The sequence below is a fragment of the Mus musculus genome, chromosome 2 (assembly GCF_000001635.26).
Source record: "Mus musculus strain C57BL/6J chromosome 2, GRCm38.p6 C57BL/6J".
Taxonomy (NCBI): Eukaryota; Metazoa; Chordata; class Mammalia; order Rodentia; family Muridae; genus Mus; species Mus musculus.
In genome coordinates, this window is record NC_000068.7 from 132,249,220 (window position 1) to 132,261,558 (window position 12,339).

Here is a 12,339-nt window from a genome sequence, read left to right on the forward strand (position 1 = left end):
AAAAGCCCATTTACCTAACAGGGTATAACTATTCAGTAGCCATGGTACAAAGGCGGCACTGCTCTATGACTTTTCAAATTGTTAACTTTATTTAAATTGAACAATATTTCTTAAAACTGCATTTAGCGTCAAGATCATTGATGAAAATCACCAGTATTTGTAAAGCAGAAACATTCATGTTAACAAAACTAGTTTTTACTTTGGAGCTTATTCTTTAAGCAAATTATGGAGAATGGAGAGAAAAGAAAGTAGGTTATTTACAGAAGATATCTACATATTTTATTTTAATATTTAAGAATACTCAGGTACAAACTTGGTGACAGAAAAGACCTCAGGACACGCTGGCATCTCAGGAGCAATCTTCAAAGGTTTAGTTTTCTCAATTTCTAGCAATGCCTAAGATGCTTCCTCATCTTCAATCTTGGGAGCCAAATAATACTTTAAGTGTCCCATGTCAGCAATTTTATACTCTACAACTGAAAGACAGGAAAAATTAAACCACCGAATACTATAAATACCACATTACAAAACAATGTTCAAACTTATCATCTTACCAAGGGGCACATCTGCAGACATACTGAGTGTTACTGTAGGAGACAGTGGAGTGGCTTTTGTGAAAAAGTTCAGGTACCTCAGAGCAAACGTTAGGTGAACAGGCTCATTCATCTCTATGGTTACCTAGAGGAGAAAACAGGCTCACTGTAGACATCAGAAACTCACACTATTAGATCACGGTATTATACCACAAAGCAAAACAAATAGTTATCATTTTGGAAGGGTTGATGAAAACCTTGACTAAAGAAGAAAAAAGTCTAGCTTGCCCATCCTGTAGAGCCACACCCCAAGCAATCAAAACAAAGGAGAAAGTTGTTCCTATTCAGATTGTACATACTTCTCTTGCAAAGAATGCATGAAGAGAGGAAGATAACACATAACCACTTCCAAAAACAAGAACCAACAGCTGAATGCAAGCTAAGGGACAGTAAACCAGTCTTCATTGTATGATTATCAATTTTATTCAATTCCCAATCCTTGAACATGTGGATACTGAAAAATTCCTTAATTTCTTTTGTTGTGGAAATGCTTGCACATCAGACAAATACTGATGAATTACATGTCAGTATTTGAGAACTGAGGAGCTGAAGTTGATATGGAAGTAGAAATAATTCAGCAGATTAAGGTTAAGAACTAGTTCTTGGGTTGTGTGTTTATCTATGTTCGAATTCTTACACTTTCATTTACTTTAAATTCATGCAGAGGCCAAGTAACACCTTATATTTACCTTAAATACTTGCAGTAAGCACTCTGAATTTCACTATACTAAACCCTAAAAATCCTATTTAGTTCAGACTTCTGTGTGTAATTCTGATGCTCAGGCTAGCTAGCAAAACTTAAAAAAGAAAAAAAAAAGTGTAGCCATGAAATATACATTGGATTCCTGAGAAAAAGCCTCGATTCAGGGATACTTAGAAATTAAAGAGGCCTAGTATGTTCTACTTGAATGAGGAGGACTCGGAGAACATCTTCCTTTGCCTTCCCAATTTCTTCCTCATTCTTTTTGAGCTAGATTTTCTGCCAGGTTGACTTTAAGCTGAGAATCTTCCTGCTGTAGCTTTGAGTACTACAGTTGTGGGTTTGAGACATCATGCCCAGCTTTCTCTATGGATGTAACTGTCAAGAGCATTTAATACAACTCTTTCCACATTTTGTGAAGTCTTTCTTATTTCCCTTGGGACTGCAAATACTCTTGAACCTGCAACACATAAAGCTACATACACCCCCAACCATTTTCTTTTGCTCACTTGCCAACCCTCACTTATTTGCCAAGAGTATTTCCAGGAAGCAAAAGGCTGTACACTTAGCTTTCCAAATGCTACCTGTAAAAGCTTATGGAGTCGTCTCTGAGCTCTAAGATAGCTTGGTCTACTCAAGACTCCATCTCAAAATGAATGAATAAATAAAAACAAAAGCCGAGGCTCCATCCCTGCTTCAGACACCTAACTGGACGCCCCCTTACTACTCACCGCCTCCTCTTCTTTATCCACATTACTTGTTTGTGACAACTTAATGTTCCCATTGCCAAGCTCTCCACTTGCAGAAAACTTCACCCCATTCTTTGCACAGGATATCACAACAGCATCTCCAATGTGGCTAAGGTCTCGGCATATACGTGCAAATTCACCCGACGGCATCTTTATTACACAGCTGTACTCCTGTTCCTGTAAACCCACAAGTTAAAGGTCAGTCTAGAAAAGGGGGAAGGCTCAGCTTCATGTTCTCAAGATTTAGCATCTTAACCAGAACTCAGAATGCAAGACTTCTGGTTTCTTTAAAACTCAATCAACTTTAGACTGCTGTGGTTTAGTGAAATGGCAGTGTGCCATTCATCCCCAATACCACCACTCCACTCAGAACACGCATCAGCTGGTATCACAGCAGGGTAACACACAATCAGAAACAAGGTAACTCACTGGGATTCCAAGTTGCTCCACATCTAAGTCCATTAACTTCATTTCATAGTCTGAAACTTTCTCTTGATCTACCAAAAGAAGGAAAATGTTACCAAAGCACACCACACGGTCCTATCTATGATGGAAATTTTACAATATTGTTAATATTTTTTTTTGGTTTTGAGAAACAGAAACAACACGTAACTACCGAGTTTTAAAGGTGTTTAACTTACTTGGTGCTTCGAATACTAGTGCTAAGGTGTCTGCATTATCTTCAGCCCTTAATGTAATGATGTCTTCATTACCAGCACATTTTAGAATTTTGGACATGCTAGGGGGGAAAAAAAAAAAGACAGGCTTTATCAACATGTAATCCACATCTATATTTTAAAAAGCAATTACAAGTTGTACCATTTCACACTCACGGTTGGAGAACTGTTAAAGGGGCTAAGGGTACCCCAAACTCTCTCAGGGGTGAAGCAAATTACCGGGTATATGTGATTCTTAAAACCGACTTAGTAAAATGCACTAAAAGCCAACATTCGAGAAAGCATCTTTTTGAGCGGGGTGTCCTTGGTTTCTAGTGTACTGGAGAATGTGCCCCATCACGTCTGGCCTTTTCGTAAATCTTTCAAAATGTATACAAGTGGCACTAATCCATGTATCTGTACTAAAATAAGTCACACACTGTCCTTGAACACGTATACAGGAGGCACTAACCTAGGTAGCTGTAGCAAAGTTAAAAGCTAAAACTGACAGATTTCCCCTCAAATCCATGATGCGCAGTGAGACTCTGGAAGTCAAGAAAAGGTCTATTGTCACTCTAAGTCGACATTACATTTGCACTAAGACTCGTTTATTAGGCGCTAAGACCAGCCACTCAAAGCTGCAGGCATTTAATGAGCACAGCTCCGGAGCACTCATTTTCCCGCGGACTCCCGCTTTGTGGCTTTGGCGCGGAAACAGAGTGGGCGCCACTGCCAGCGCGGGCTTTTCGGAACCGCGCGCTTTGGTGAGGGCTGCCCCCGACACCATAGACCAATCAGAAAGCGCGGATGGCCAAGCCAGCCAATGAGCGTGCAGAGTCACAGCCCCGCCAAGAGCGGAAGCGGGAAGAGTGGGGCCCCGCTCCCGCCACCCGCTCACCTGGTGAGGTTCACGCCCATGGCTAGGTTGCGGTCGCAGCGGTATGTGTCGAAGCCTTCGGAGCGCAGAGTAAGCTGTACCAAGGAGACGTGAGACGAGTCCATGCTCTGCAGGTTCACGCCGCCCGAGCTGACGTCCCAGCAGGCCTCATTGATGAGGTCTTTGAGAGCCTCCAGCACCTTCTTCAGGATGGAGCCCTGGATCAGGCGTGCCTCAAACATGGTGGCGGAGTTGTGGCGACTAGATGAGAGCTACTCTAAGAGGAACGAGGTCTGGCTGCCAAGGTCCCCCGATTCACGATGCAGAAGCGGCAGCGAAGGCCTACAGCGACAACTACCAACCCTCTGCGCCCGCAACCGTCTAATGCCGCGGCTTCCTAGGCGCGCGCCTTTTCCCTGCGCGAGGTCATGACGCCACAGCGCTGATCCACCCACCTCTCCTCAAGGACCAATCGTACCCGTGGTTTGAGCAAGGCCCGCCCCACCGCGTATGCAAAGGCGGGGCTGCGGGGTAGGAGCCTGGGAGGCGAGGGGCATCACGGGGTTCGCGTAGGCTGTCGTCACCGCCCAAGTTTGTGGGAGTTTAGGCTGCAGTTTCCATCCTTAGGAAGTTTCCGCGCCACGGAAGTGGAAGTCACAGGCAAATCGAGCTGTGCGCGGCGGCCTGCCTTGAAGCTGGAGAGTATTTTAAACACTACGGAGCGTTTTCCCTAACGTAAGAAATACGCTGCAAAATATCGAGTAATAAAGAGGCCACCATATTTTAACACCCCTACCCCCCCCCCCATTTCATATCACTTTTCTGTGTGCGTCGCTCTGAACTTTTCTCTCTAAAGACTAAAAAAATACCTCTTAACGTGAACGCTTCTCCAAAGAAGATACCAAGTCCATATGTATCACGTAATTATTTTCCTTTTATGTCTGGTTCTCTACATTTTTCTAAAGGTAGATATTACTAGTATTTTCATCTTAATTTTAGGCTGAAGATGAACCCGAGCCTGAGCCCCATCCTGAAAATGTTAGCTGTTGCAGGTGGAGCGTCTTTCATATGTCCCTGGGCTGCAGCATTTTGTTCTACTAAAGTTTTTTTGTTTTTTTGTTTTTCCTATTGATTATGAGGATGGGGAAGAACTGACTGCAGGTAGATTAACATCATTTACAAAAGGATATAGAGTTTTTCAATTTCTCATGTTTTTTTCTTTTGGTTTTGGTGGTAGGTAAAATATATTTGATAATGAAAGTGTAATACTTTAATGTGAAACTTGATAGTTTCCATTTGGAATGCCTCTTCTAACTGTATAGAAGTTGGTTGAGTTGTGAAGAAAGCTTTTGGTGTGTGATGTTTTATTTATGTGTGTAAGGGTTTTTTGTTTGTTTGCTTTTCACTAATAAGGTATATACAATTTCAGAAAGTTAAAAGGACCGTTTTAGCTGGTGAGAGTGATTAGTGATTATAATTCCAGCACATGGGAAGGCTGAGGTCGGAGGGCCTAGATTTAAACTCACCTTGGACTATCTACCAAGACTGACCAAAGGGGAAAAAGTTTACATAGGAGCATATTAATTCCATTTCATGTTCATTTATTCTTTCCTTATTCACTGCATTTCCCTTTAGTTTGTCTTGTTTGATTTTTCTTTTCCTGGCTTGGGGATTTAGCCAGAAAACTGTATAACTTATTGAGCTATAGCCTCAGCCTGTTAAGAGTCTCCATAATTTTTTGAGGCTTGCATCAAACTCACTCTGTTATCCATGCTGGCCTTGAACTCACAATTTGATGCCACAGTCTGGCATCAAGCTTAACTCTTTAGTTTCATTTAATATCTTGGTTTGTAGGATTTCTCAGCTTTTTTTTTCTTTTATTCTTTTCACCATATATCTAGGTATGCTGAGACACAAATGTATTAATCACTCTCACAGTATTGAAGATTCATTGATTCCATCAGGTCTAGAATACTCTCGACCACTCTGATGGCAAGTGTTCGGTTTCCCTACACTGTTCACTGCCCGGCGTGTGGATTTTACAGAACTTTAGATCTATTCAGTTGTTTTGTTTTGTTTTGTTTTGTTTGAGATAAGGGTCTCTCATGTTCCCTGGCTGTACTGGAGTTTGCTTGGTAGACCAGGCTGGCAAATTTGACTTTTTAAAATTGGTGTGTATGCATCCAGCCCAGCATTTATGTCAGCTTATAAGGTGCATCATTATTTTATGCAGCACAAACGAGGAAAACTGTCAAACTACCACACAGTGCTATATCACATACAATTTTGATACTATAATAGTTACAAATAAAAACAGTTATGGGCTGGAGACATGGCTCAGTGGTTAAGAGTACTTGCTGTTCTTCCAAAGGTCCCGAGTTCAATTCCCAGAACCTGCATGGCAGCTCACAGCTGTGTGATGCCATCCTCTGGTGTACATGCAGGAAAGGACCTGTATTTGTATAAATGCATAAATAAATAAATCTTTAAAATATTGAATACAATTTTTTTAAAATTAAAAACAAAACCCAGAAAACCCCACTACTATACTTTCAGCCCCCACCCCTTAATCATATATTACCCTTGTGGGTATCTTTTAAGAAAAACATGGGAGCCGGGCGTGGTGGCTCACGCCTTTAATCCCAGCACTTGGGAGGCAGAGGCAGGTGAATTTCTGAGTTCGAGGCCAGCCTGGTCTACAGAGTGAGTTCCAGGACAGCCAAGACTACACAGAGAAACTCTGAAACAAAAAACCAAAAAAAAAAAAAAAAAAAAAACCAAAAAAAAAAAAAGAAAGAAAAACATGGGAGCTAGGGTTACATAGTGATAGAGTGCTTGCCTGACCTGTACAACACATGATCTCCATCCTCACAGAAGACACGACAGAGAGGTGTTCACACTGTCTGTTTATAGTAGTGCTATCAGTTTCCCACTGAGCTGCTGCTGCTGCTGTTTTTAATGTATTACACTCTGCTTTGTTAAGGATGTCAATGCTCAAGAGTGCAAGTCTAGGGATAAAAGTCTAAAAATATTTTTTAAAAAGAGTACTATTCTGTTGCATCTGGAGTTTCATCCACTTGTGAATTTTAATGCTGGCATTTCTTGTTTTACATGTAATAAATTATTGTTTTATTAACATTTATTTATATGTGGTGCATGCATGCCTTAGCGCATGTGTGGAGGTCAGAGGAAAACACGTAAGAGTCAGCTCCGTTCTTTCACCCTGGATCCCAGGATAGAACTCAGGTTGCCAGGCTTAGTGGTAAGTTAAGTCCCTTTACCTGCTAAGCTGTCTTGACAGCCTGAATTATTCCTTCACACAGCAAGAGATAATGTAGGACTGGTCTTGCAGCTTAGTGTTACTGTGTGTCCAACAACACAGCACAAACAAAAATAAAAACCCATCATACAGCTACATATATTTGTGAGAATTTTCTTTTCTTGAGTTTCTTAAAATCTCATTTCCTTTGCAAACCATAGAATGTGTTCTTTCTGACTTGTGGTCTTGCTTTGCTAACAACACTAACAACACTATGTTTCTTCTGTTGCTCTGTCTCGGTGCTGGGGGCTTATATAATATTTTCTTTAATGCCTAGAAATGTAATTATTTTAGAGACTTTTTCTTAATGCTGGGAACTGATGTCAGGACTTCAGAAAAGCTAAACAGAAACCCGCCTTTGAGCTATGCCTCAGCCTCCTGGAGATATTTTATTTTATTATTATTATTATTATTATTATTATTATTATTTTAAAGATGTACTTATTATTATACATAAGTACACTGTAGCTGTACACCAGAAGAGGGCATCAGATCTCATTTTGGGTGGTTGTGAGCCACCATGTGGTTGTTAGGATTGGAACTCAGGACCACAGGGAGAGCAAGCAGTCAGTGCTCTTAACTGCTTAGCCATCTCACCAGCAGATAAATTCCATTGGCATGATGCCTGCTGTGCCTATGAATCTGTTGAAACAAGAACTTAAAACTAGCTATGTACTAGTTATAGAAAGACTGTCTAAGGAGGTAGCATTTTACCAGAGAAGCTAGCTGTTTTAGGAGTGGAAGAGACCATTGTAATGTAATAGAGAACAGAATGATTAATGGTGGACACTGGGGCTGGGATGTAGCTCACACACACAAGTCTCTGGGTTCCATCCTCAGAAACAGAAAGAGAGGAGGAGACTGATGAGCAGGTAAGAAAAGGCGTGCTTAGTGGCCTGTGGTAGGACTCAAAGGTTGATGTGGGGCTCAAGAGGTGGCTCAGCGGATAGGAGCACTGACTGCTCTTCCAGAGGTCCTGAGTTCAAATCCCAGCAACCACATGGTGGCTCACAACTACCTGAAATGGAAGACATTCACTTGCTTGCCTGCTCACCCCATCTCATTTTAAAACAAAATAAGAAATGCAAAATGGACTTGGAACTGAAGTATTTTTGGTTTTTCTTTTTCTTTTGTTTTCAAGATAGGATTTCTCTATGTGGCCCTGGCTGTCCTGGAACTCACTCTGTAGACTAGGCTGGCTTTGAACTCAAAGATCCATGTGCCTCTGCTTCTCAAGTGCAGGGACCAACATAGTCACTGAAATGGCCCCTCAGAACTGAAGTCTTTCAGGAGCCATCTTGGCTTTGGCCCATCAGTGAATACGTCTCTGTTCCACTCCTGGTGTGGGAGTACCTATTCCGGAGAGATTCCTGCAACAGCAATTCTGGTTTTAGGGAGGATGAGGGAAGAGGAGTTTGAGGTCATCCCTGGCTACACGACAAGTTTGCAGCCAGCCTGAGCTATGTTAAGACCTTCCTAAAACAACTGAGAAGCAGGATGGGCTGTGGTGGGGGTGTCAAATCACATTCAAGTGAATGTAAATCCAGTAAAAAAAATATTTTGGTAAATCCTTATGACATTTCGCTGTATGGGCTTCTAAACATAAGACGTGAAGAATATTTTAAAACTTCTAAAAGTCCTGCTTTTTTTTAGTATACTTCAGGTTTCAGTGGCTCAGGACATTAACTCAAACTGAGGGTTTCTCACTATGTATTCCAGGATGGCCTCAGGCATGCATATCCCGTTTCAGCCTCCTGAGTGCTAGGATTACAGGCCTGAGCAACCTGTCTTAAAATGGTTGTATAGGAGCTTTAGATTTGGATTAGGCATCACTTCTAAGCCCAAGAGACCAAACCAGTGCACAGTGTCCTGGCAGAAGCAGCTTTGGTTGGCTATCAAAGGTCCTAGAGCCAAGGAACTGATAAAGTTTGAACAATTATCTAGTTCAACACAGTCAGTTGCTAGTTGATTGACTTGAGATGTAGCCACTTAAATTTTTCCTAATTCACAGCTATGATTTTCTGAAAATGCTCTCTGATTGCATTGTTGGCCCAAAATCTCAGAACCTTGGTTCTGGGAGCTGGTGGAATCTCAAGTGGTATTCTGTAGTTCTTTGTTTTAAAAAATCTACAGGATTAGTGTAAAGAAAAAGTTTTGACTTGACTTTTTTAGTGCGGAATGGGGCACTCCCACTCACAGGGCTTCGAACTGAGAGTTGCTGGCTGCTGGGGTTGATTTGGTGCTGCTGATTTGGTGTATACAGAGGCCAAATTCTGAACCCCAAGATCTGTTGTGACCCCCCCCAGCAGATTCTCGCCTTTGTTGTGTAAAATGTGTCTCCCAGTTTAAAGCTATTGGTTAAATAAAAGTGGCTATGGCCAATTCCTGGAGAGAACAGAGGTAGGTGGGGTTTCAGCTACCAGGCTGAGGGTTACAGATAGGGATGAGAGAGAGAGAGAGAGAGAGAGAGAGAATGAGAGAGAGAGAGAGAGAGAGAGAGAGAGAGAGCGCGCTGAAGAAGGAGAAGGAAGAAAGGAGGAGAACAGGGGGTCTCCATTAGATGTGATGGGCCAGGAGCACATGGTTGGATGAAATGCCCTGTGACTGACAGAGCAGAAATAACCCTGGTGAGACTCAAACAGCAAGTACTTGGGGAAGCACAGTTGAGAATTAACAGTCTATAGTATAGATAATTAGACGAGTAGTAATCTGCCCAAGAATTGTGCTAAAGCTGATTTAAAAAACCCATTGGAAGCCAGGTGTGGTGGTGCACGCCTTTAATCCCAGCACTCGGGAGGCAGAGGCAGGTGGATTTCTGAGTTCGAGGCCAGCCTGAAGGTGAGTTCCAGGACAGCCAGAGCTAGACAGAGAAACCCTGTCTCGAAAAACCAAAAAGAAAAAAGAAAAAGGAAAAACAAAACAAAACAAACAAACAAAAAAAAACCCCATTGGAGTCTGTCTCAATTCTTGGGGGACTGTCCAGGTCATAATAATAACCAGTAGAGTTGTTAAGTTATTAACATTTCAAAACCATTATAGAAAGCTTGTTTGCAGTTCTGGACTTTCCTTCAGTAAGAGAAAGGGAACTTTACTAAAAATTCAGAAAGGCCTGGCTTTCAGAATCAAAGTCTAATGTTAGTATATGTGTGAAAATATTGTTTGGCACTCAACAAACATATGCATTCCCTAGAGATATGTTTTAACCTCCTATATGAAGACGTTGCATGTGGGAGTATAAAAGGCCGTGCTTTGTCAGGGTTGGGGATGACGCCCATCATCCCTGGTGTAATTTTATGGTGGGAATTTAGAAATAAATATCAAAAGTCTTAGAATGTGGGGCTGTGGATGTGGTTCAAGTTGCACATATACAGGAAGTCATGAGTCCTGTCCCCAGCACTGCATAAACCTAGAACTTAAGCACACACCTTTAATCCCAGTTCTCAGGAGGCAGAGGTAGGTGGACCTCTGAGTTTGAGGCCAGCCTGGTCTACAAAGTGAGTATCAGGACAGCCAAGGCTACACAGAAGAACTCTATCTCAAAATACTGACACCCCTCCCTTCAAACAAAACAACAAAACGCAACGACAACCACACAAACCTAGGATTTAGGATGATGAGGCTGGAGGTGTTAGTGGACAGCAGCAAGAGGGAGGGGCAGGAGAGAGTGAACATGATGAACCACTGGTCAGTGGCCTCCAACAAGCCTAGGCCTGTGAGTGATGTTAGGTAGGCAGCAACTCTTTACTGTTGACCATACCTAGCCTTCCTGATAGTTCTTTAATAAACTTATGATAAGGAATTGTTCACTGACAAATTATTCTTGTAAGAAGAGGTTCGGTATACCTATTTAGGGAATTTGGCAATTTTCACGCCACTTCATCGTGTGTGTGTGTGTGTGTGTGTGTGTGTGTGTGTGTGTGTGAGAATATCGAGATCAGGGTTGAGGTTAGATGATGTGTTCCTATAATGCCAGCATATGGGAGGCAGAGGCAGAGGCAGGAAGATTGCATGAGTTTGAGGCTTGCCTTCACTATAGAGTCTAGAGAACTTGTTGGGAAAGGAAGAAAGAAAGAGAGAGAAAGAAAGAAAGAAAGGAAGGAAGGAAGGAAGGAAGGAAGGAAGAAAACAGGAGGTGTTTAATTATGAAGTGACATTATTAAACCCAATAATAGTAACTGCCTCTTACACTGGGTTTGTAATCAGCCTGGATATTCTGGGAGACTGGAATCCCAAGTTCTATTAATGAACACAATATTTAAAAATTAAGGAATTAACCAGGAGGTGTAATGAAGGGAAAACGTAATAAAATACACCTGAGGGCTGGAGACAATTATCGTTCAGTGGTTAAGGGCACTTGTTGCTGATGCAGAGGACTCGGGGTTGATTCTCAGCACCCCCATGATTGCTCACAACCATCTGTAACTCCAGTTCCAGGGGAATCTAAAAACCTCTTCTGATTTTGACCTCTACAGGGATCAGGCACATATACTTGGAAGAATAATAAATCTAAGAAGAAATTTTATAATGAAAAATTTACAAGAAAGAAATTTACAAAATGCCTGAGTCCTGGAAGAAAAGATTCCAGAGAAAAAACTAAATATAATGAGCAGGAAACAAACAAACAACCCAAACCAACCAACCAATCAATGAGAACCAACCAACCAACCAACCAATGAGAACCAACCAATGAGAACCAACCAATGAGAACCAACCCCAAGGAACAGAGGAAGCACATGAAGGATGACAGGAACATTTTTTACTTTTCTTTCTGCTATTGAAGGCGAGGCATTAAAGTTGAAGTGCTATTAGCATGGTTTCTAGAATGTCCGGTTAATGGAGTCCTGCTCCCTACCACACTGATTTTAGGGATGCATTTGGTTTGCGCTCAGTTAGGTTTGATGATGCTAAGTGAGAACCTTGTTCAGGCCGAGTCGGAAGGCATTATCTCACTGAGTACACACCTCATCGAGTTTCATGACTCTGATTTATATCGATTGATTTCCAGGTCTTGGTTTATTTCTGTGTGTGGGTGTTTTGTCTCTATGTGCATCTGTGCACTATGTGTGTAGCTGGTGCCCTCAGAGGCTAGACGAGGAGGTTGAATCCCCTAGGACTGTAGTCTCAGACAGTTACGGGCTCCCATGTGTGGCTGAGAATTTAGCTCAGGTCCTCTGGAAGAACAGCCAGCTCTCCTAGTCACTGAGCCATCTCTCCAGTCCTGTATTATTTTTAAAGATAATATTTTATTTTATTTTTTGTATGCATGTGACTGTATGAGTTACGTGTACACGTGTACCATGTAATTGCAGACGATCCTAGAGGCCAGAGGAGGGACTTGAGTCCCTTGGAACCAGAATTATGGGCAGTTCGTCCTGTATGGGTGCTGAGAACCAAACCTCCTTCCTCTGCAAGAGCAATAAGTGCGCCTAACCATTGAACCATTTC

General features: G+C 42.0%; 2 protein-coding genes across 2 annotated transcripts in view; one reads left to right on the top strand and one right to left on the bottom strand.

The window, feature by feature from the left end:
- Positions 1–66: 66 nt before the first annotated feature.
- Positions 67–3,961, bottom strand: Pcna (proliferating cell nuclear antigen). Its single transcript, NM_011045.2, has 6 exons — positions 3,597–3,961; positions 2,684–2,781; positions 2,472–2,539; positions 2,025–2,219; positions 555–678; positions 67–476 (listed from the first exon to the last, which is right to left on the bottom strand). The coding sequence occupies exons 1-6, from the start codon at positions 3,815–3,817 to the stop codon at positions 397–399; spliced, it is 786 nt and encodes a 261-aa protein (NP_035175.1). The 5' UTR covers positions 3,818–3,961; the 3' UTR covers positions 67–396.
- A 157-nt stretch (positions 3,962–4,118) lies between these two features.
- Positions 4,119–12,339, top strand: part of Cds2 (CDP-diacylglycerol synthase (phosphatidate cytidylyltransferase) 2) — a 58,713-nt gene continuing 50,492 nt past the window's right edge. The window contains exon 1 of the mRNA XM_030246706.1: positions 4,119–4,310. The gene's annotated coding sequence lies outside the window, so the exon portion shown is untranslated. The remainder of the gene's footprint in view (positions 4,311–12,339) is intronic.

Excerpts from the sequence above, each read along its gene's own strand:
- Pcna (NM_011045.2), bottom strand. The coding sequence starts at position 3,817 with ATGTTTGAGGCACGCCTGATCCAGGGCTCCATCCTGAAGAAGGTGCTG. Across the intron at positions 2,220-2,471 it reads TGGAGCAACTTGGAATCCCA|GAACAGGAGTACAGCTGTGT; the intron begins GTGAGTTACCTT and ends GTGGGTTTACAG. Across the intron at positions 477-554 it reads GTCTGCAGATGTGCCCCTTG|TTGTAGAGTATAAAATTGCT; the intron begins GTAAGATGATAA and ends CCTGTCTTTCAG.